The following is a 25,653-nucleotide window of genomic DNA, read 5'->3' on the forward strand; positions in this document are numbered from 1 at the left end:
GTAAATAAAAAGCTGTAAAGCTAGTGTTAGAACAAACTGAAACTGAACCATTACTTGAATCAAGAGATAGTGATGACAATGTGAACTTGTCCTCAGATGTGAACATGGAGAGTGAAACTGACACATACGGTATAGTATGACTGAACCACCATTACAGGTATAGGCCAGCTGACGTCAGTCTCATAAAGCTACAGCAGAGTGCACAGTGTACATGGCAAAAAAGGGAAAATTATTGAGGTGAAGTGCAATGACGAGAATACACCCTATAGAATAAGTCCTGTTCACAATGCAGCAACTGTCAATGTTTGTGTCAGGAGAAATGTGGAAATCACTAAGCCTTGCACTGTGTTAGCCTACAATAATACAACGGCCATGTCTATCGTGCAAATCAGGCACCATTATTTAACCCTCTCAGGCGTACACAAAAGAAGACATATTATAAGAAAAGTGTGCAAAGAAACACACTACTGAAGTTCCGACTGTGCCGTCAGGCTGTGCGTTGATGTCTGTTTCAAAATATATCACACAAAAGACATGTACTAAATCTGTATCAGTACAGCAGTGGACATACCTTTCCTATTGTACTTAGGTTGACATTTTGATACTTACATGTTTTTGTTAAACATAATAACATTATATCTTGTGTAACAGGTTTTTCTTACAGAATAAAAAGACTTCCACAAAGAAAAAGATTTGGGGGCCATCCCCGTATAATGTCCATTGGACAAAGAAAAAATGCAGACTTTTGCAGTGATCAAAAAACATGTATCATATTTGACCTTACTACAATACAAAATGGTGTTTTTATACAGAGGACAAAATGGAGACGGGAAGTGAGTTGGCTGGAGATGACGTATAATCTGTGGGACGGATACAACGTCATCCAAAGGTAGACAGGAAGTGATGAGGTGTAGGTAGTGATGTCATCAGAAGGAGCCAGTAGTAGTGTCATATGGAAGGGCCAGATGTGACATCATCTGGAGGTGCCGGATATGACGTTTTTGGCGCCCATCAATGGAACCCGGAAGTAAGTGTTCATTTTTCCTATTTTTGTCTGATAAAAAGAAAGAGAGAGAGACACTTTTACCGCATATAAAACCCCTCGTCTCGCGATGTTTCACTTACCTTTCGGCTTGTTGACTGCCTCCTAAGCGCACGTCTGTGACACTTGTTGAAAATAATTCAGTTTTTCTGGCTTGCTTTGTTGGGGTTAAACATAATGCTAAAGAGTCTAGAAAAACCGTGACTTTGTTCCTCTGAGCCAGGGGTTTTTCCAGTTACTTTTTCCGTTTTGAGAATCATATGCTTGGCCCCTTTTTATCTAGTTAGTCCACAAAGCCTGCTTGTTGAGTTTTGGGGGCCAGGCCTACCTTGTAGTGGGGAGGCTTATTTATGTTTTTGAAAGTGAAGCCTGCCTTTTGCGTTTCATGAGCTCTGCAAAATAACAAAACAGCAAGTCAATTGTGATATCATAAAAACATTGCTTGCATGTTGACTTGTTGACCTGACAAAATGGGAGGACTCCTATATCATCCTACATAACTCATTAAGATAGTCACTCAGTCAGTCAGTCAGTCAGTCATTTAGTCCTGAACAGGGTCGCGGGGGTCTGCTGGAGCCTATCCCAGCTAGCATAGGGTTAAAGGCAGGAACAAACCTTGGACATGTCACCGTTCAGAAAGTAAAATTTATATAATCTCTTTAAGAACAATCCAATATAGCAGAATTTGGCAAGAATTCACAGAAGCTGTTAAAAAAATAAGCATGTCTGTCTTCTGCATGAGGCACTACCTCATACTGGTATAGGAGAGGTGTTAAGTTTGACTTACTATAGCTTTAAACATAAATGTGTGGAATGAAAAGTCGATTGTGTCTTTGACTAAACTCTGTCTTACTTATTGTAATGTGATTTATGAGCTCAGTAAAATTTAAAATAAATAACTAAATCCATCTGTGTGTCAAAACATTTACACTTTGTGTTAACAAGGCAGATAATTAGGTGTTAATTAGAACATTTCTGAAAGCTTTCTCAATACTTTGCATTAACAAAACACAAATAAATAAATAAATTCAAATTTCTTTTCCAGTCATTAATAAGCAATCGGAACTGGATACTTATTCTATAGAAAATTATCATAAGAAAAGAATTTTCATTTGCTCTTTGTTCAAATCGGCAGGCAGGCAGTGACATTTTCTCTCAAATTGCTGTGAAAGCACTCTGTGCAGCAGAGTTCCAACACTCATTAAAGCCGAACAAAGGTAAATTATCAGCAGTTAGCACAGCAAGTCCTTGACCTTGAATATTCAACCACCACACGTCTCACTTTGCATCTGGAAGTAAAATCCACATTTCTTTACAAAAAATTCTAATTACATTTGCAACAGTTTTTCTTCTTAGCCACTATTTCACATCATTACCTTGACATCCATCCATAAGTTTTATGACCCACCAAAAATGTAGTGTTAGTTCTTCCTGAGGTTATTCTATCAATATTGATTGAAAAGCATAAAGAAAGAAGAATGGGATACCAATCAGGTGTGGGGCACAGTAAGACATACAGAACCAAATTAAACTCCATAGTTGACTTAACATGGCCAACACAGAGAAGAACCAGAGTAACTATTACGGCATTCGGGATCAAGCAGAATGTTCAGATTCCATATAGACGGGACTTAAACACACACCACTCTGAAGATGAGAGGCTGTAAAACTGTGTGTTTTATTTAATCTCACTACACTTTCATATGCTAAGAATAAAATGGTTATTTATGCCTTGACCCATGCCTTAACTTTACAAAGAAAGTTTACTTACAATGAGCTAAATGCAACAAACAGGGGTGTTGTATTTTTCTGACAGTGATCTGGAAAAAGCTCAAAAAACAATTCAAGTGGCTAAACATCAGCGTGATGTTTAATTAGCAGACCAAGCCCAGCGATAATGACTCAAGCAAACTTTGGAAGGGGATTGGAGATTCATTTTAATGGCATGCTAAATCCTAATCCAAATTCATCCATATTTTCTCTCTCCAGTGAGCTCAAAGGCCTTAACTACTTTGATTGAATTAACAAGTAATAATAATACATTTTATTTATAAGGCATTTCCCATGTTCAAGTGCTTAGCCCCCCATTTGAATGTTGACAACTTCAAATGATTCATCCTTCTGTATCTCTTTGATAGTAAATAAAAAGATAATAAAAAAAACTTTGGTTGAGACATGATCTTCTCGGAAGACACCATGACATTACAGTACATACAGGCTTTTAAATGATCAACGCACAGCACAACAAGTAGAGCACACAGCTCGGCAGCAGCAAGCCAGCCACTGATCCGTCTGCATCTCCTTAGCGTGTGTTCAGCTAAACACCCTCACAATATGAGCGGCAGGGGCGCAAAGCACACCTATTAGAGTGAACGAAGCAAGCAGGGGATAATATTCCAGATAGTCTGGACCAACTTCAGCTTGTGTTTTCTCAAGACTGGGGCACAGAAGATGCTATATTCACCTTTCATTTTATCCCAACATCATACATCTGCATAATAATAACCGCCATGACACAATCTTGTTATAAACTACAGCTTATTAATTGACACCATTATACCATCAAAGCTGACTACCAAACTCCTCAACTTGGGACTTGGTGTCACCCTTGATTTTAGACCTCCTAACTTGCAGACCTCAGCTTCTAAACATTGGTAGCAGCACATCCTCCAAACGGACCCCCAACAATAACTTTGTTGAACCCCACTCTGTACTTCTTGTTCAAAACACATTAACAACTCCATCATTACACTTGCTCATGAAACCACAATCACAGGGCCTGATCACCAAAAACAATAAGACAGCTCACAGAGAAAAGGTTTCAGGTGGTGCCAGGACTACAGTCTCTCCATGAATGTCAACAAATTCAAGGAGTTGGTCATAGACTTCAGGATATAGAAAGCAGGCCAAACTTCAACTTACATTAGAGAGGATACTGTTGAGAGGGTCAGCAGCTTTAAATTTCTTAAAGTGAACCTGAACGCTTTGCTACTGACAAAAAAGCCCACTAACACATTTAGTTCCTCAGACGTATGAGGGAGAATTTGTACCATCAGTTCTCACCAACTTTCAAAGTTGGACAGTCAAGACCTTCTCACTAGCTACATAACATCCTGGTATGGCACCTGCTTGGCACTTGTACCAGCAGATTCAGTTTCTATCCGCAGGTTGTAAGGCACTGTGTGTGTACTTGTGTGTGGGTCTTTTGTTAGCTACTAATATTATTACTATCATTTTCTTAGGAGACGTGCAAGTAAGAATTTCATTGTGCTATACACACATGACAATAAAGTTCAATTGGGTTTTCAGGTATACAGTGGTGTGAAAAACTATTTGCCCCCTTCCTGATTTCTTATTCTTTTGCATGTTTGTCACACAAAATGTTTCTGATCATCAAACACATTTAACCATTAGTCAAATATAACACAAGTAAACACAAAATGCAGTTTTTAAATGATGGTTTTTATTATTTAGGGAGAAAAAAATCCAAACCTACATGGCCCTGTGTGAAAAAGTAATTGCCCCTTGTTAAAAATAACCTAACTGTGGTGTATCACACCTGAGTTCAATTTCCGTAGCCACCCCAGGCCTGATTACTGCCACACCTGTTTCAATCAAGAAATCACTTAAATAGGAGCTGCCTGACACAGAGAAGTAGACCAAAAGCACCTCAAAAGCTAGACATCATGCCAAGATCCAAAGAAATTCAGGAACAAATGAGAACAGAAGTAATTGAGATCTATCAGTCTGGTAAAGGTTATAAAGCCATTTCTAAAGCTTTGGGACTCCAGCGAACCACAGTGAGAGCCATTATCCACAAATGGCAAAAACATGGAACAGTGGTGAACCTTCCCAGGAGTGGCTGGCCAACCAAAATTACCCCAAGAGCGCAGAGACGACTCATCCGAGAGGTCACAAAAGACCCCAGGACAACGTCTAAAGAACTGCAGGCCTCACTTGCCTCAATTAAGGTCAGTGTTCACGACTCCACCATAAGAAAGAGACTGGGCAAAAACGGCCTGCATGGCAGATTTCCAAGGCGCAAACCACTGTTAAGCAAAAAGAACATTAGGGCTCGTCTCAATTTTGCTAAGAAACATCTCAATGATTGCCAAGACTTTTGGGAAAATACCTTGTGGACTGATGAGACAAAAGTTGAACTTTTGGAAGGCAAATGTCCCGTTACATCTGGCGTAAAAGGAACACAGCATTTCAGAAAAGAACATCATACCAACAGTAAAATATGATGGTGGTAGTGTGATGGTCTGGGGTTGTTTTGCTGCTTCAGGACCTGGAAGGCTTGCTGTGATAGATGGAACCATGAATTCTACTGTCTACCAAAAAATCCTGAAGGAGAATGTCCGGCCATCTGTTCGTCAACTCAAGCTGAAGCGATCTTGGGTGCTGCAACAGGACAATGACCCAAAACACACCAGCAAATCCACCTCTGAATGGCTGAAGAAAAACAAAATGAAGACTTTGGAGTGGCCTAGTCAAAGTCCTGACCTGAATCCAATTGAGATGCTATGGCATGACCTTAAAAAGGCGGTTCATGCTAGAAAACCCTCAAATAAAGCTGAATTACAACAATTCTGCAAAGATGACTGGGCCAAAATTCCTCCAGAGCACTGTAAAAGACTCATTGCAAGTTATCGCAAACGCTTGATTGCAGTTATTGCTGCTAAGGGTGGCCCAACCAGTTATTAGGTTCAGGGGGCAATTACTTTTCACACAGGGCCATGTAGGATTGGATTTTTTCTCCCTAAATAATAAAAACCATCATTTAAAAACTGCATTTTGTGTTTACTTGAGTTATATTTGACTAATGGTTAAATGTGTTTGATGATCAGAAACATTTTGTGTGACAAACATGCAAAAGAATGAGAAATCAGGAAGGGGGCAAATAGTTTTTCACACCACTGTAAAGTGCACACAAAAACCTTTGATCAAAGCAGGCAGTACAGTTGCAACACAACTGCAGTGTGTCATAAAATTCATAAATCTTTTCATTCTTGGATTTCTCATTATCAATTCATAAACTTTATTCCATAATAATATATGCATCATCCACAGCAAATGTTAAACAATGTGTCAGTTAACAGAAACAAGTGATTTGCTAATGTCATTTCATTTTGGCCTCAGGCATCTTGATCCCATCTTGCAGTTCTCCACACTATTAGGTTATTAAATTAGAATGTTTATGTGCTGTCATAATGCAATGATAGGATAACTTTGATATCCACTTGTAGATAATCAAAGCATTTTTTAGGACTACTTTATGCTAATAATAAACTGCTCAAAGATATTCTACCTCCATAGCTGGAGCAAGACGTTTAGTGTCTAGAGAGTTCTCTAAATAAACTGAAGTTATGTATTTTAATCTACTCTTGTTTATCGTGTCCCCAGAGTGTGGAGACACATTGCACGCCGGTTGTAGAGAGTTCTACCGTATTCTGCACACATGACATTACTACTATTAAAGCTATGAGCAGCTGAAGGTTTACTTCATGGCATTGATGCAACACATCTTGCACCTTTCAGAGAAGCCCACCTTTAACGATGAAGCAGCTTCTTCAATAATACAACAACTGAATTTACACTTCTAACAAATGGGATTTCCTTTGAAGCGGCCTGTTTGAAAACAAATTTAAGTTTCTAGAACACAAATACAGTATTTGTCCGAATAATTACTACACATCTTCAAAATTGTATGGCCTACAGATAAGGAAGTAAAATAGGTGCAGTCTCTTTTTCCATACAACACTCAGATTGAGAGTCAGAGTGCTAAGTTACTCTTGTTTTTATTTATTTTGAAATATTAATGCATCTGTTATATCTACTTCAATTAATAAAAAATAAAATAAAATGCCATAACTAGGTCAATCACAATAGCTGTATCTCTTGAATTGTTTCCCGAAGAAACATAAGGATCAGTTAGGTGATCACTGAAGTGGCATTTCTGATCTACAGAACAGCCCAATACTGCGGTGTATGTCTGTATTTATACGCTGAAACACCTAGTTTGATTTAAGATTATAACTTTTATCAGAAATGGGTGGACATATTTTCAGGTTTCTAAACTTATTTGTAATTTACCAAAACAATATCTAATGATGTACAGTATGAACATGTTAAACATGAAGAAATAAACTGCTATTTCAATGGGAAAAGTGTGTAATTACTGGGCAGTTTAAAGTAATTACAGTATATAGTCACGTCTATAGGCCCCTTATTGTCAGAGTACAGTGAAATTCTTACTTGCATTTGTTAATCAACATGCAACACATCCAGACTTATTTTCAAAATGTTAGGCTTAGTGTTATTTAAATATGACATGCAAGTGAATTGGAAGAATATTATGATACTTAAGTAAAATTTTTCAGATCCAAAAATATTAAAAATAAGCAACAAGGGCAAAAAAAAATCTTTATTTTGTGTATTTCAAGTGACATTCCAAAAACTTTGAGAAAGTCCAGTTATATAAGTTGTCCTCTGGAATTAGAGTTTGCTTTGTGGTTGAGGGGGTTGGCGTCTGTGAAGCCTCCATATATTTTTTACCAGATTATTGGCAGTATCCAGTTCTGCAAACACCGAGCTGTCTTTAGATATGATGTACCTATGAAGAAGTGGCTTCAAAACAGTGATGGCGATGCTAAAATTCAGGTGAGGATAAGTAATGTTGATCGCATTATCTCTGGTATTGCTGGTTACGATTCCTGAAGGCATAAACACACATATAGTACAGTAAATCAGTCACAAATGAAATGTGCTTGCAGCTGCATAAAATAAATATTATATCTGGAGGAAAATGCATTAATATGCACAACAATCACCCTAATTGTCCCATATAATATACAGAAGATAAAAATAGACTATTTTCCTTTCCTCCTTTACAAAGCATTTGGACACACTTCTGCAATCAACTGATGCTAAGCATCATTAGTAAAAATATTGTCTATATTACTGCAACATAATATAACATTATTAAATAAACTACAATTTAGGGTGATATGGGGCCAGAACTATCCATGTAGTACTGATCACAAGGTAGTGAACAAGCCTGGTGATTCAGTCACCTACACTAACACAGGGCCAATTTAAAACTGCCAATTAACCTAAAACACAATTTTGCAGATGAATGAATAAAATAAATAAAAGCATGAGGAAAAATGCAAACTCTACACAGGCAATGGCCAGATACAGAAATCAAAGCCAGGACTAAATCTATAAGACATAAGTGCTAACCACTATGTCTTTCAGAAATGTAAAGTCCATCTATATGTATCCATCCTTAATCCAATCCAGTATTGCACAGTCTGGAGCCTATCCCAGCAGCATCAAGCACAAAGCAGGAACCAACAGTATGCAGAGTCCCAATCCATCACTGTGTACTCACATGCAAACAGATACAGTGAATTCAAACCAGATCAATTTTGAGTCATCAATTACAATAATACACATACAACGTCAAATTAATCAGTTGAAATGTTAATTACTGTTCCTGTAATCACCTGATGTAAATTATTTGTATTTCTGCTTTCCATGATGGGACTGCAGGACATTTCATCTCATTCTAGAAGCACTCAGCACAACAAAGTAAAAAAGAATTTGTATAACTGGGCCTGCCATTACAGATCCACACACATAAAACAATTTAGAGTCATCAAATAACATAACAATAGGGTGGTCCATTAACCAATGCAAAGAGTTGATATTTGTAGAATCATTTCAGCAAAGGAAAGATTTTTGTCCATTAGGGATAGATTGCCTACAAGTGAAATGTGGAATATTTAGAGGTCGCTTCATTCTGAACATTTTATTTTTTTATTCTTTCTATGTATGTACTTCTGCATGGGCTTCTTAACTGGATGAGTGATTAGAAAACCATAAAAAAAGAAACAGAGAACATTTTAGTGCTAAGGTGGAGTTCCCAGAACATTCTAGTAGTAAGTGGAAGTTTTCAGAACATTGTAGTATTAAGAGTTTCTATTGTCTCAGCAGAAAGAATGCAAAATAACAAAGATTGCAGGAGCCACTGCTACCAGAAATTTCTTAACATCTTTAGGTGACAAACAAAAGTGGGAGGAACTGGCAGCAGAAAGAACAACATCCTTCTTTGACCTCCTTATGGAAAAGGGCAAAGAAAAGTGTTGGCCATTTCTTAAGAAACCTCCAGAACAGTGGGCAAATGATCCAATCTCTAACAAAGTGTGTGTTTGTCTCATCAAAAAGTTCAGCGATATACTGACAAAGGATGAGGAAGAGAAATAGTGAATTCTTCGACTGGTCGCAAACCCAACTTCACCAAACACAGCGCTTATGTTATAGTCCTACAGGTGTCTGCAGTTCAATTTTGAAGACATAAAACTGCCAAAGGAGTGGCCTCTAAAATGTTGTTTATTTTAATTAAAATTGTGAGTGTTTGTTACAAGTATGACAAAGAATAAAACTAGTCTTGTATTGAACTTGAATTTGGGACGCAAGAGAAAACCTAGGATACCTTTGGGACACAGGAGAAAACCAGACTAAAACATGTGATACCTCTATAAAGAAAAAAAAATCAAAATCATTTTTATTATCTGGATTTACCTTCATTACATACAAAGCCAGCACAATTTGCTGTGTATTTATAAGGATTATAACTTGACTGAGGTCGTACTGTTATTTTATTTATTTAAACAGAATGTGTGCCACCATTTAGATGATTCACAGAAAGAAAAAATAAATGTGATGTGTGCTTTATAAAGGTCAAGGAAAGAAAAGAAGTAAAGCTTAATTTACTGCGCACAACTTTCTTTCATTTACAAATTTTTTAATTAGTACCTTATTATATAGTAGCCTTGAAAAAAAGGATATACACACACATGCAGACACTCCAGGTAAATTGACATCACAAAATATAAAAAGTGTATAGAGAGTAATAATTTATACAAGCCATTAAGTGAAAAAGCAGTACACTAATATGCTGCCAGAAGTAAGCATTACCAGAAATACTAATATAATTATTTTTATTTTTTACAAATCATTTTTTAACAATAAAGAAAACAGTAAACAGTAAAATTTGTAACAAAACAATGCAACCGTGATGAACATCTAGTCCATTCAATACATAGATTTAATCAATGCCATCATATCCAAATAATGGAACTACAAATTCCATCAAAACATCAGGTTCTTAACAATTCCCATGATCTAGAGAATTAGACAAAAAACAAACAAACAAAAAAACAAAAACAACACAGAGGTAGATATAAGATATATATATATATATATATATATATATATATATATATATATATATATATATATATATATATATATATATATATATATATATATATATATATATATATATAAGAAGGCCATATAAATACACACATGCATACATATGTCCTATCAATAAGGACATACAGGATATAAGGGCAACTACTGCCATCCTCTATAGACTGAGTAATTTGGAGAAAGCTCCACGTGAATCAATTAAAATATGATAAACACTAGCACTCAACCACTATCAACTTGGGGGATTTACATCTTAAAACAACAGTTACTGCAGCAACTATATTACCTAGTGTAATAATTTAACAGAATAGAAGAATCGCCACTGAGAAGAATAACAAAGAGATGTACAGAATTTTTGCAATTTAGTAAAGTAGAGAACAAATTTGAGGTTGTTAACCAAAAAGCAAAACAATATGGACACTACCATGACAAAGGCACCAGAGAATCACAAGTCCGACCCCACCTGTAATAGGGTTAAGGCATGTTATGTGATTGACCTGGGGCTGTATGAAATTTTACTTTTACAGTGGCATTTGTCTTTATTCCAGAGAGTCCATGTAGAGACAGAATTGCTTTATTCAAATGTAACTTATAATCAGAGATGTATTAAAGGTTGTAGAACAATTTTAGGATCAGAGGGATTTCTGCTAAATATGTCAGAATATTTCTGGCACAAGAAGAAATGGCATGAAAGAAACCTAAATATAAACAGAAGACTTATTGTATCTATGTAGTGCTTTGCCAGATACTTCAGACATAGTGCAGTCAAGAGGGGAAAGATTGGACATCCATGTTGACATTGTTTTATGATAAGCAAATTAGTAAATATGGCTGCTAAGTGGAATTAATAAAACACTGCAATCAGGTTAATAAAAAATCTCCAAACTCAAAGCCACGAAAAACTAACCTTAAAATATCCTAAATTAGTTGGTCAGAATGTTTCTCAGCATCTGAATACAAAAGCTGAGTGGGAAACTACAAACAGTAAAGAATCTGTGTCAATTATCTGAGCACAAATATGACTTAATGAAATAGGTTTGGTTGTAGTGGCCACATTTACGAATAACCTTTTCAAGTCCCAAGACAAAAATTTCTTCAGTAATTTAGCATCTGAATTCGTAAGCCAGAAGGGTTTACACTTGTGCCACAAGTTATGTGAAATCATTAATATTAGTATGTTGACAATGAAGCTAGGATGGACTTCAGAGCTTGCAATGGATTTTTTAAGCATTTGAATCACCGGCACATCTAACTATTGACAGGTAACTGTTGATCTAAATTCAATAAAAGTTGATTTGGAATTACATCATGATCTGGGGCTTTACAATTTTTCATGGAAAAGGAGTGCTATAACCATTTTAGACAAACTGAGACAAGAAGTAATGTGTCTTTTTGTTTTGTAATTCAGGATTACTTGAGCATAGATAAAAATTAATTTATTTCTTGGGGTAAAACAGCATCTGAATGATTAATAATTGGGAGTTGTAGGAATGTAATTTGAAATTGATTTCTTAATGGCACTGAGACATACATTTTTACATGTTTAGATAGAGGAAATTGTGACAAATGAATCAGATCACATAGCATAAGATAATATTCAGGACACATACTGTATATTATAATTCTGATAGCATTTAAAAATTTTTTAAATGTTGTTTTGCCAGTTTTCCTTTGGGGGTTTCCTAGTGTGTAGGATTTGACTATCAATTATTCATTGATTTCAACATTATTTAATGCACTCTAAATTTTTTTTTTCAACTTTGGTTATTACTGGTGCTGCCATTTTGCAGTGCAATTGTATTCATGTTGCTATGGAGGATTGCCAGGATATGTGTGGGTATGGCATCACTGCAGTGATGGTATAAACGTCAGCACCATGCACTTCCCTGTTTTCCAAGTGTGTGAATAAACCTTTGATTGCTTGCATGTGAATTTCTCTTGTTGTCACTTACTAAATAAAGAAAATATGCATTCATATTGTCAAAATTACCTTACTGTTTTGGTAGGGAAAGAGATAAGTGACTGAACTTTAGTTTGGGATATTGGCTTGAGTATTAACTATGTTGCATCTTCTGGGACTTAAAAAATCTCTGCCCCCTGTCTCCAAGAAATACATTCTTGTGCAAGTTCTGTAATCAATAAATAATTTAATTCAATTTTAATTATCAAGATATGGGATTAATATTTTGGGTAATGCACCAAAAAGATGTAATTGCTCCAAAGCTACCAGTTTAGTGTCCAGTAATAAAATATTTTCTAGTTTAAACTGCATAGCATAAGAGGCAACAGAAACTGAATTATTCCTGATGAACCCTCTTAATACCCTATTAAAACACAAGAGCCTGAGACTTAATTTTATTTAATGAATAGATTCACCAACTGCAAATGTGTTAACTCATTAATTTTCAATAAAGTTATGCAACACTTTCCTTTGGAGAAAGAAAGGACGATGGAAGGAAAGAAGTAAATAGTCATAATACTTTTAAAATCTGTTACGAACATCAAAATATGTCAATATGAGAAAAATATGTATTCTTTTGTGGTCAGATTAATGGCACAAAAACAACTGATTAAATTTAAGACCCTAAGAAATTGACTCAGTTCTTTAGAGGATTGAGGGTTATGGCTTTAATTGGCAGAGGAAAGGTGATCAAGAACAGGATTAAACTGAAATAAATTCACTCTGCCTTCCACACAAATTGAAGAGAACATAAGCAAACAGGCCTTTAACATCATCATTTGAACCTAATACTGTATTAACTGGTTACCTACAGTGTAATAATATTAACAGGATTTAGCTTTTAAATTAAAGATCCCCTTCATTCAGTGGTCAAGAGTTCTGTCAATTCAAAAGCTTAATGATCTCAAGGCACCGCCGTGAGTGGCAGCCTTTCCAGCAGCTCTGTGTACGACTTTATATTTCTATCTTTTTCTCTGTCTCTCTGATCTCTTCTACCACTTTCTTTTATGTGGATACATTTCCTGGACACTTTTTACTACTTGTAAATTTCCCCTTGGGGATTAATAAAGTATATATCTATCTATCTACTGCCATTTGAACGGGCTTCCTGTTTATGCACTAATCTGATTATCCAGAAGTATTTAAATTTATTTAACAACATTTTGGCAATAAATTTATGCATGATGTTGTAAGCATAAGACAGGAAAACCAACATGTGGATTATGGGTAACAAGTAACTTAAGACTTTTCTCATGGACTTTTTAATATTTTTTACTGTTGTTCAGTATTGGTCCCCCAGGGGCCTACATTGAAGCCTGTTTTATAATAAAATTTGTGATCTTCATTGTTCATGAACACTTGAGTTTAAAACATTTTCTCTACTATCACTACAAAACCATACAAGGTAAGTCAAATATTTAAAAAAAATATTATTTTTGGGTGAAGTATTCCTTTAAGAAGTATACACAAGGAACCGAACAGGTAGAAATCCTTCAATGTCTAATTTACTTCATTGTACAGTAAAAGTGGAACATTATGTCCTGCTGTTTTTTTCATGGATACAATGTGCTTAGGTTGCCGCCAGTGCTCCACTTGTAAAGCATTTATGTCATATCAAAAGGATTTTATTTCTGCTTTGTATGTACTATGCGCCACTTGTATCCTCAGGTAAATGCTTGGAAAGCAACATTCAAAATAGGCAGCTATTCAATAATCAGTGGACAAAGTAATCCTGAAGATTGTTCATGCCTATCCACCATTTTAAAACAGTTGTTTTCTTCTCTCAGAGAAATGCTTGGCAAGATAACATGATTCTTCACAGACATTATAAATCTATAATCTATATCCAGTCATGAACAGTCTCCTTTGGTGTTCTGGACATTTGACGAAACTTCATTAAAGTTACAATCTCCTATCTTAATAAACATTTTTAAATTCCTGATGTATCAAAAAATGTTTATCTCTTCAAAAAAAAAATATATATATATATTGTCAGCAGGTTCATCTCCATTGTTAATCTATATCTGCATTCTTTGAACCACTTGCTCTGATTTAGGATTAATACTGCCATCTTGTGCTTCAACACTGGTATACCTTTTTAAATCAATACAGGTTAAGATCAACTCACTCACTTAATTATAGACTCATACCTTCCTTTACAAAATCTTGGCAAGTCAAAGTGTACTACTCAAAGATTAAAAATTAAAATCTAATTTAAAAAGGTCAATAAATAAAAATATAAATAGGCCAAAGCATACTCCTCAAAGATTAAAACTTAAAATACAATTAAATAAGGTCAATAAATAAAATAGAAATTGCATGCATAATTGTAACAAGATTTATTTATATAGCACATGTTCATACAAATGATGTAGCTCAAAGTTCTTTACAAGATGAAGAAAGAAAAGTTTATAAAAAATAAAAATATAAAAATAAGATTAGGCAATACTAATTTGTACTCTGTTTTTAATTGGTACTAATTTGTACTCTTTTACTTATTAACTTGAAAACAAAACATGTTGTTTGTGAACTCATTCAATTTTCTATCCACTTCTCCTGGTGATGGTTACAGTACAAAGCTTTACTTTATCAGCTGGGGAAAGTTAAACCACTTTTAAGCCAGCTGAGATATATACTGTAAATTGTAATATTATGTTACATTACCATGTCTTGTTATCTTTCAGTAGGTTTTATTACAGAGGTCCAGTCAACCCCCCAGCTGCCATCATTAACAGATACCCATAAGATCTCATTTAGCATCTCGTAATCCTGGGCAGAGCTTTTTCTTTTCCAGTGCCATCACAGATTATTGACTTTCTAATTTTTTTATGAGTATGAGCTTCACTACTAACACTCTCAAACATAAACACTGTCAAATTATACAGTAAAATGTACAGATATTAGATCTTTGAAATTGTATTTTTTAATCTTTTATTTTTTTATTACTACCTTCAATATTTTTATATACTTTTGCTTACTAGATACGATCATAGAAAAGATCATGCAGGTTGAGCAGATCCAGATTCAGTGTACCATTTCTTAAAATGATGAACAGGAATAAAGCATGGGTAGTATTGAATCAGAGCTGTTTTCATCCCACCATAACAAGCAAAAAAAAATAAGATGAAGGTTGCAGTGCTACTTGGATATCTGTTCTGTTTATGGGTTTAACCAAACTGACTCTTCCTCACTGTTCAAAGTGGCAATAAGAAAACTGGCTCTGCTCATATCTAGTTACATTCCTAAGGAGGTATTTAGTCCTGAAGGCTTGATAATGTGGCCACACAATGCACAAGTAAATCATAAAATGGCAAACTTAATTTTCTTCCCTCTGAATTCTAAATGACAGAGTACTGCTGAAATATTTTGTTAATGATATTATGTAAAAAAGCTATTTTAAAATGAAAGTTGATTATGTAGCTACATTACCCTCAAGTGATATAGCCTTTTTAATACAGTGTGTTTTAGACTCAGTGCATTTATGATGAAACTGTGGAAAATCAATAATACTTCAAAATAAAACAGTCATTTATATACTAGTTATTGTTGCTTCTTACTAAGAATTGTTTTCCCAGAGAAAGTCTACTCTCAGTTTAGAGGTTAATATTCATCAGACATTATCATAATTTGATTAATGCAGAGAGCAGTGAAAGTATAAGCATTTTTTACACTTGTCTTTTCAACTATGAGTTAACTTGATTTGCTTAAAAAAAACAAGTGATTTGACTTGGTTGAATGTAATTATTATATCTTAAGACTTGACAGGAAATAGGAAGGTCAGGACTTGAGACTACTTGCATATGTAGGTCTCTACTATAAGTCATCGTTTTATTTGCTTAAACTAATTATGAAACCCTTACAGCATTGGTTACATTCACATTGAAGGCCTAAGAAATAAGTACTTAAATGTCTATGTTATTGTGCAACACCACAGTCAACATACTACTGTATATGAACAACACATATTTAATTTTTTTTTTTTCTTCATACATTACCTAGTAGTTCTCCAGTGCTTGTGCGATACAATGCTCCTCCACTTGTTCCTGCATGCACTGCACATGTAGTCTGCAACATTATAGGTTTAGAATCACACTGCATGACTCTGGACAGAGTCCCAGCTGTCACAGATGGTCCACAATTCTGTCCAAAAAGCCCAAACCCCAAAACACAGAGAGACTCCCCTAATACAAAAAACAAATGGGAAAAAAACATTGGACACAAACACACAAAAAGCTACAGTTACAGAAAAGGCTTAGGACAATATTATAAATATCAGTAAAATGACCAAAAAACAGAAAATGGTATGTTACAATAAATACAAACAAGCCATTTTAGAAAGAAACATTTACAGAGATGACCAGGACTCCAACTGATCTGAAATATGAAAGGAATAGAAGTAAGCACCTGTACATGGTGTTCTGCTATAAAACATATTCGTAGACAGACAATCTGGCAAGAGGTGTACTATTTTCAGTATATTGCAAGCTATTATTAAATATTGAATACTTAAAATGTAATCCACAAAAACTGCATTTTAACAACATTTTTGATCACATTTACTCTACATTAGGATAGAAACCCTGTGTCTCACTGCTCTTACAGATCTATATAAAAAATTAAAGCATGTATGTGAAGTATCTTAAGCATGTCTATGGCATTTGTAACACAGTGGCATTGCAGTAAAACACAGGCTTCAAATGAGAAACAAGTGCTCTTTTAAAGACATTGATAGAGGACAAACAAACTGTGATTGCATTCACTACACTTTTGGCACGCAGACTTATTCTGCTAAACTGGAAAAATCCAAACTTTCCTCTTTTAAGTCAGTGGGAAACCAATGTTTTATACTATTTGAAACTGGAAAAAAATGAAATACTCAGTTAGAGGATCTGTACAGATTTTTTTCAAAACATGGCAGGATCTAATCAGTAATATTTTAAAATAAGCTCTTAAAGCACAGAGGAAGCAATTATTTCTGTATTTCTTTTTCTTCTCCATTCATCTCTATTGGCTTATCAAACTTATCAATTTAGGTATGTTTACAAGCCTTAAATTTTACTCCGTTGGCCTTGCTCTCTCTTTCAGGGGTGGGGGTCGATTTGTTCTCAATTCTACAGTGGGTACGGAAAGTATTCAGACCCCCTTCAATTTTTCACTCTTTGTTATATTGCAGCCATTTGCTAAAATCATTTAAATTAATGTTTTCCCTCATTAATGTACACACAGCACCCCATATTGACAGACAAAAAAAAGAATTTTTGAAATTGTTGCAGATTTATTAAAAAAAGAAAAACTGAAATATCACATGGTCCTAAGTATTCAGACCCTTTGCTCAGTATTTAGTAGAAGCACCCTTTGAGCTAATACAGCCATGAGTCTTCTTGGGAAAGATGCAACAAGTTTTTCACACCTGGATTTGGGGATCCTCTGCCATTCCTCCTTGCAGATCCTCTGCAGTTCTGTCAGGTTGGATGGTAAACGTTGGTGGACAGCCATTTTTAGGTCTCTCCAGAGATGCTCAATTGGGTTTAAGTAAGGGCTCTGGCTGGGCCATTCAAGAACAGTCACAGAGTTGTTGTGAAACCACTCCTTCGTTATTTTAGCTGTGTGCTTAGGGTCATTGTCTTGTTGGAAGGTAAACCTTCGGCCCAGTCTGAGGTCCTTAGCACTCTGGAGAAGGTTTTTGTCCAGGATATCCCTGTACTTGGCCGCATTCATCTTTCCCTCTATTGCAACCAGTCGTCCTGTCCCTGCAGCTGAAAAACACCCCCACAGCATGATGCTGCCACCGCCATGCTTCACTGTGGGGACTGTATTGGACAAGTGATGAGCAGTGCCTGGTTGTCTCCACACATACCGCTTAGAATTAAGGCCAAAAAGTTCTATCTTGGAGTTTGCTAAAAGACTCTGCTGAAGGACTCTGAGATGGTGAGAAATAAGATTCTCTGGTCTGATGAGACCAAGATCAAGATAGAACTTTTTTTTTTTAATTACAGTTCAGTTACAGATAATATTTTTTAAGTATATGTGTTTTTAAGACTGGAACAATAGCAATATGGGTAACGTTATAACCTGTAATTCAGCAACATCTGAAATGACATTATTTTTAATACTATTTTAAGGCACTACATGCAGGAATGGCAAGACATAAAATTAATGTATACCATGCTAGTTTTATATTTGGTAAATGTACACATTTTCCATCTATAAAAAAATAAGCAAAATCAGAAAAACAGGAGTAAACACTTTACCTGGAACAAAGGTGGAAGCTAAAGTGGGTTCAGTTGCATCCAAAAGACTTTCATTTAGTAATAATACAGCTACATCATATGGTGATTCTTCTTTTGTAGAAAATACCACTTTTCCTATCCTGCTGTGGAAGCTGTATAAATCATAAATACAAATAAGATATTGCAAAAAAGCCATTATAGAAATTTGCACAAGAACACAAGGGTCCATTCCAATTAAACATCGAATAAATAGGTTTTAATTCTACAAATAAATACGCTCACTGAACTACAACCACAAAAAAATGTCATTGGCAAACATTATCTAGTCAAGTCAAGTTGGGGAGCATGCACTGGTACAGTGTGTTGCTGCACCCACTACATGGCGAAACAACTCGGGATCCCAGTTTGCAACCCCCCAGGCAGACACACGGTCCAGTCCCGCCCTCCGGAAATGACCCTCTATCTGCCGCAGCCAGGTGTTACGCAGGCGACCCCTTGGCCAGGTCCAGCCACTTGGGTCCCCAACAATGAGGATATTATGAGCCAAATCACCCTCGGGATATCGCACCACATGGCCGTAGTGCCGTAACTGACGCTCCCTCACAATGCAGGTAATGTGCCTCATTCGGGACTTCCTGAGCAACCGCACATTCAACACAAAGTCAAACCAATGGTACCCAAGGATTTTCCGGAGAGAAACAGTACCAAAGGAGTCCAGTTTGTGGAGGAGTCGGTGGGATGGGGACTTTATTCCATTTTTGGTGTTGCACTTTCTTATCCTGTTACTCCCCTTTTGCCTCTCTTTAAAAAACATAAAAAACTATTTAAAATAAAAAAAAAGTGATGAGATGGTTAAAACAGGATTTGGGATCTCGGAAAATGTCCTGTGTAATGCAAATGTCCAAATGACAAAAGAATAAAACACAAAGTAGCCATACTGTATGTAAGAAAGAAAACCTTTCTGGATTTGGAGCTCCCTCCTGCACAGAAGCTGATCAGATAAGGACTTAAGTGCCTGTAGGTCCGGAAGGGGCAGAGTTTGAATTGTTGCAGCAAAAGTGACATCACAACTCATCCAGACATTTCACCTCCATTGAAAGAATGCAATGCAATAATTATAAACTGTTGTTGACAATTCTCTGTTCTGTTTCTCCTCTTAACATAATCTTCTACTTCCAAGCCATTAATGTGCCCACGGGAAGTACTCCTCAGATACTGGAAACTTTGGACTCCAAGAATGAAAGGATTCAAAATTTATCACACAGCTCAGCACAAACATATATAACACTGTGAAATGCCTAGGAGTTGACACAGACAATAACCATGTCTGATATTGTCTATTACTAATATTATCATTTTCTGCCTTAATGCTGAAAACTGGAATTTTTGCTTTCCTCTGTTGTCAATTTTTCATTTCTCAAAGATATTATTAGAAACATATTGTTAATATTCGTTCTTGTTAGCCAATCTGAAATTGCTTAATCTTACTGGGTTTTTATGTGTACCTATTATGTCGTGTGTAAAGTTTATTCATTGTTTTTTACATGTAACCTTGCTATAGCGCTCTGAGACTGAACTTGAGGAGCACTACAGTATATATATATATATATATATATATATATATATATATATATATATATTATAGTGTCAGGGATGCCAGGGGCCATGACCCGGCCGGGACGTCATGAGGGACCGGATGTGGGTCTGTGCCCACCCTGGATCACGTGGGGGTCACCTTCCTGGTTGCTTTGGGGGCCACGGGTACAGGGCATGGAAGCTCCACCCTGTAGGGGCTCATGGTCACCGCCAGGAGGCGCCCCAATGCCTTGGGGACCTGTTACCCCAGCACTTCCGTCACACCAGGAAGTGCTGAGGGAAAGAATTAGGACGGCGCCCGGAGAGCTGCCGGGAGGACAGCCGGCACATCCGCCACGCTGGGGCGTGGCTAGAGGAGGAATGCCGGAAACACCTGGGGCTCATCCGGGTCCTGTATAAAAGGGGCCGTATCCCTTCATTCGAGGCTGGAGTTGGGAGGAGGAAGGACGAAGCTCATGAGAGCTGTGGAGGCGGCCCGAAGAAAGGCATTGTGGCCAGGACTGTGACTTTGGGGTTTGTGTGCACTATTTTGGACTGGGTCTGAGTGACCAATTGTTGTAAATACTTGTAAATAAACGTGTTTGTGGGTGACATGAATGTGTCTGCCTGTCTGTGTCCGGGTCAACTTCCACAATATACACACAAATTTTTTGTTTTCTTTTTTTCTCATGTCCCAAAGACATGCAGGTTAGGGGACTGTAAACTGGTACTATGCATGTAAGTATGTCCAGGAATGGATGGAAGCTCCAAAATCCTATATTAGAATAAGCAGTTCTAAAAAGCTTTATGAATGTTTTAGAAATAATGCAAAATAAAGATAACCTTAAAAGCGTACCATCCAGATGTGCCACCAATCTTCACTTTCACGCTCTCTGCTCCATTGACTACATGTCTGCAGGTGAGAATCAGTTGCGAGTTCATCAGCACTCCTGAACCCCAGCAACTACCACTCTCTACCAGAACCACCATAGGAGCAGTTTGTGGGATTGGTACTTTCAAGTTTGTATTTTTCACCAAAGACTGCATCCTGTCCACAGTTGATATGTGATGTGCAGTCCTCTTTACATCAGATTTAAAGACATTTGTCCGCTTATTTATACTCTGCAGAATCAGCTCCAGGGAGCAGGCTATCGTTAGACCAATCCACTCATTTGCTTTCCAGCACAAGGGGGAGACAATCAATCCAAGCAGAAATAAGTGCCCTCCCTTACTCACAAATATTCCTCCTCCTTCAGTACCAGGTAGGCAAACGGCATCAGTGAGGATCAGGGCATTTCTTGGCCCTGCTAGATTGCTCACAATTCCTTTGCTAAGTGTATTCATGAATATGTCAGGACAGAATGAAGCAAAAGGGGAACCACAAGAAAAGATTAAGTCTCCTTTTTGTAGATCCGTAGCAGGAAGCCAAGGAACTGTTTCTATTGATTTTGCAAATACAGCCGTTAACTTCAGAACAGCAAACCAGTGTAAAAAATTGGCATCTTTCTTCACTTCTGCAAATTCGACTTTGTCTTCTTCATTATAAAACTGCCACTTATCTGACTTGCTAAACATGATTGAAAAAGTCTTCTGAAATTCAGGACATGGCACCAGCATTAGGAGATTCGCCGTTGTGGGAAAAAGCTCTAGTTCTTGCCTTTCTAACTGGTTTGCCTTTCTGCTGTACTGTGCAACTGAGTTATGAAACAGGACTTCAATCTGCAGAGTTTCACTGAAATCCTCAGGAAGCAACAGTCCAAGTCTTGAGATATGCTGGTCTTTATTGAGAAGAAACGGAGAGAATATGGACCCGTGACAAATAATCAAACCATCTAAGGGGTCCACAAGTACTCCGCTACAACTCCATGGACTATTTCCTTCAGACTCGCATGAGATTTTTGGGCTTTGGGCTATAGACAAGCCAGTCACTTTTTCAACTTGGCCCTCGTCCTGTTGTGGTGTACCAGTTGTGGTGACAATGCAGCAAATTCCTTCTGGCAGCCTCATGTCTAAAGGGCACTTAGCATGCAGATTTGATGTGCTGAAACAAAAGCCATCATATATTATTTGCCACATCAAATCAACAAAACCATGCATTAAAACAAAAATTAACAATTTGCCTTTTTAAAACATTGTATAATTGTTTGGAATCCCTCAGCTAGCTCCACTATCCAGGCCTCCTGTGCAAGGTCATATTATGTACAAAACTCACTTTCTGGCAAAGCTTTTAACTCCAACATGCCATGCTACAGTACCTGTCACTGCTGCCTGCGTCACAGCAATTAGCCAGTCAACTGATATACATTGATGCTGGCTTGCGTCTCACTCCTAAAATGTGTCTTACAGTTCTTGATGAGCACTTCATTAGTTTCTCTCTGTTCATGGAGCTCTACCGGTGGACCCCCATGCATCCTGCATTTTAATGGTATCCTGCAATAATAACTCTCTACTCCTACTTCATTAATAACAATAATAATACTACATTTTATTTATAGAGCACCTTTCCCATGCTCAAGGCACTTTGATTTAGATTCTAGTATATTGTCATCTTATCCTGTCTCTTAGTCTACACCCATGCATTCATCACCATCATCAATGTGCCCCAATGTCTATGACATTGGCGATCAATTTTCTCCAGTGTGCTCAATCCTGCGTCATACTTTCATTCCAACTACTACTATGCTCTTCTTCAAACTGAGTAATTTAATGCCCTTCGTCTTCCCTTGGTTCCCCAAATCTTTCCAGTGATAACTTTGTTCTCAAACCCTTCTCACTTTATTTGGAGACAAATGAATTTTGTTCTATCTCTCTACCTATGTGTCCAAAAACTTCAAGCCGATTTTGACTTCAGATGCATTATTAACACTTTTTCGTGTACAACGTCATGTGTGTGGTCCATGGTACTTTTAGTAAGCCCATGAAAACCAACATTTCAGCTGCTTCAATCCATGTGCATAGGGCTTTAGATAAATTGTCATGTCTCACATCAATAAAGACTTACCAACAAAACAAAACTTTTCTGTATCGCTTTCTGTATTCATTAAGTCTTTTTTTCAGGTATATTTGCCAGGATGTACTTTAAATGTCGTTTTTTTTTTTTTTTAAAGTATTAACTATCCCAATTCTTCTCTTAATCTCCTGTTCAAATCTGCCATTAAATGTGACGATGAACCTCAAATAATGAAAATGATCCTCATGCTGCATTATCTACCCATGTACCATGAGACTGCATTTGGGACTTTATGATTTCTTTGCGATTACCAAGTAAACTGTCTTTTTGATATTTAACCTTAGCCTTTTCCTTTCACAATGCATTCTAGCAGCTGTTGAAATTTCTTCTGCTAATCTAAAATCATTGTGGTATCACCAAGGTTTAAGGTTTTTATTTACTGCAAATCTCGCAGTATTGATATTTCATCCCCCCTACTGTAATGCCTAGCAGTTCTCTAATTAAATTAGAAATCTTTTTTACATACTTAAAAAAACTGAGATGATAATATTCTGCATTAGTTATCTTTAAAAAGAGAAACTTTAAAATAGGTATGTAATTTCATCATAAATTGAAATACCTTGGCGCTATATAAAATAGAAATGAAATTTATAATAAGCTGTTAGGAGATAAAGTGCAGGCAAAGCTCCACGTTTCCCAAACATTAAAATGACTAATGCAATTACTGACGAGCTCACATTTGATGCCAAGTGCTTTTCACTCATCAAAATAAGTTTACAAATTTAATTCAAAACTGGAAAAAAGCAGTATACATAGCACAGATGCCATTTTCTAAATCGCTAACAAACACGTTTCTTAAATAGCTGACACCGGCAACCTGCTTCATTATATTAAGAATTTATTTGACACAAAAATACAAGGCTCTGGTGTCACTTTCATCATATTGGGCAGTTTCTAACACTGCTAAACTTAAAACTCAACATTTTGTGATCTTTAATTCTATAAGTCACCTCTCACATTTCAAAATAGTTTTGTAAGTAAAGTGTTCAAAATAAGTTATTTTATAATCATTGGTAAAAAAAAAAAAAAGAAATCTGCATTCTCCAATTTCGCAGTGAAAAGTGAATATGTCACACATTTTTATTTTTCCCATTATTATGTAGTAATTATTATTTTTTAAAACTAAACGTTTTAAACAACGTCTTACTGTTTGCTCCTTTTTCCTCAAAGTACGTTCCTGTCCGGAAGGAAAACAGTGTTCACGTGATTCAAAATTGACCCCGACGAATCTGTTGGAAGCCGATTGGATTCCGCCATCCAATCATCACGCAGACAGTTCGAAGACGCCCTGCGGCTGAGTCTATTGGACAAGACAGCAGTTCCACTGCTTCGCTTCGCTTTGCTGTGCCATTGTGTCAAGTGTACTGTAGCTTTAATGTGCATTGGATCTTCCAGTACGACGTTGTTTGGGTGGATTGAAATAAAGTCCGGGTTAATGCAAAGTCGAACGAATCAACGGTGTATAAAAGTGAAATTAATTTAAAACTATTTTTCTTTGTTTATCATTTAAAATGTTTATTTGAAAAGTAACAAGTAGAAAACCTAAGCCTTAGTAACATCCCAACAGAAGCATTCTTAAAGTTTAACGGAGTGCATGTAAATACGAAAATGTTTCGTAATCTCATTCTCAATTACATATATTAAACTGTACATATTTATTTCGAGTACATGGGCAGCACAGTGACGTAGTGTAATGCGTTTGATGCCTAAGTTGCAGCTTTGGAATCGGCATAAGTTCTCCTCCGACGTGCCAAAAACGTTAACTGTAAACTTAACCCCTTTACGTGCTCCCTGCGACGGATTAGCATCCTCTCCAGGGTTGGATCCGCATCTCGCAGCCAAAAATTGGTTTAACCGTACTTAATACATATATGTAAAAAAGCAAACACTGCAGCAATTCGTAATGAAGTTGCTGTATATGTAATTTGGAAAGAGTCACTAAATAACAATCGCGGCATAATTTCTAAATATTTCGCATCTTTTTTATTATGCACAGTCTTCTTCTTTCGGCTGCTCCTGTCCCGTAACGTCCTGTCTTCTGCATCTTGCTCTGTTACACCCACCACCTGCATGTCCTCTCTCACCACATTCTTAAACCTTCTCATAGGCCTTCCTCTTTTCCTCAAAGTCACTAAGCTCCACATAAAGAGGTGAGATCAGCATTTGCAAAATGCAACCTTAAAGCCTGTCCAGAGCAATACAATGTAATATCACAATACCCTACACCCTGTAGAGTTATTTAGGTCATGGCAATCCACTGCACTTTCCATTAGTTACATTTAAAGTTAGATGTGCCAGGGATGGAAAGGTATTTATCCATTGGAATTCCAGTCCAAAGTGGTAGTAGGCAGACTTTTCTGCCTTCTCAGGAGAAAACACATGACCAGGGACAGTCCCCCATGCAACCAGAAAAAGTTTATTCTCTGAACAGGCCCCTTCTGTCTGAATGACTACAGATTGGTGGCACTTATTACAGCTGTAATGAAATGCTTTAACAGACTGGTGTTGGGATACATTAAACAATATTTCAGATAATCGTGATCACCTCGAATTT

General features: G+C 36.6%; 1 protein-coding gene across 3 annotated transcripts; it reads right to left on the reverse strand.

The window, feature by feature from the left end:
* Window positions 1-688: 688 nt before the first annotated feature.
* tysnd1 (trypsin like peroxisomal matrix peptidase 1) lies at window positions 689-24,371 on the reverse strand. 3 transcript variants are annotated; one of them, XM_039772732.1, is made up of 5 exons: window positions 24,247-24,371; window positions 20,946-22,130; window positions 18,536-18,666; window positions 16,280-16,465; window positions 689-1,054 (listed from the first exon to the last, which is right to left on the reverse strand). In XM_039772732.1, the coding sequence occupies exons 2-5, from the start codon at window positions 22,094-22,096 to the stop codon at window positions 927-929; spliced, it is 1,596 nt and encodes a 531-aa protein (XP_039628666.1). In that variant the 5' UTR covers window positions 22,097-22,130; window positions 24,247-24,371; the 3' UTR covers window positions 689-926. The 3 variants fall into 3 exon arrangements, with proteins under 3 accessions (XP_039628666.1, XP_039628649.1, XP_039628657.1); XM_039772715.1 differs by lacking the exon at window positions 689-1,054 and adding an exon at window positions 7,449-7,758 and having other exon boundaries at window positions 24,247-24,342; XM_039772723.1 differs by lacking the exons at window positions 689-1,054; window positions 24,247-24,371 and adding exons at window positions 7,449-7,758; window positions 23,091-24,152.
* Window positions 24,372-25,653: the final 1,282 nt, after the last annotated feature.

This window comes from Polypterus senegalus, chromosome 1 (assembly GCF_016835505.1).
Source record: "Polypterus senegalus isolate Bchr_013 chromosome 1, ASM1683550v1, whole genome shotgun sequence".
Lineage (NCBI taxonomy): Eukaryota > Metazoa > Chordata > Cladistia > Polypteriformes > Polypteridae > Polypterus > Polypterus senegalus.

What these genes read in the sequence shown, in the direction of transcription:
- tysnd1 (XM_039772715.1), bottom strand. Translation starts at nt 22,096, where the DNA reads ATGAGGCTGCCAGAAGGAATTTGCTGCATTGTCACCACAACTGGTACA. An exon ending in AGCTTCCACCTTTGTTCCAG is followed by an intron (nt 16,466 to 18,535) that starts GTAAAGTGTTTA and finishes TTTTTGTATTAG; the next exon opens with GGGAGTCTCTCTGTGTTTTG. An exon ending in AAGCACTGGAGAACTACTAG is followed by an intron (nt 7,759 to 16,279) that starts GTAATGTATGAA and finishes TTATGCCTTCAG; the next exon opens with GAATCGTAACCAGCAATACC.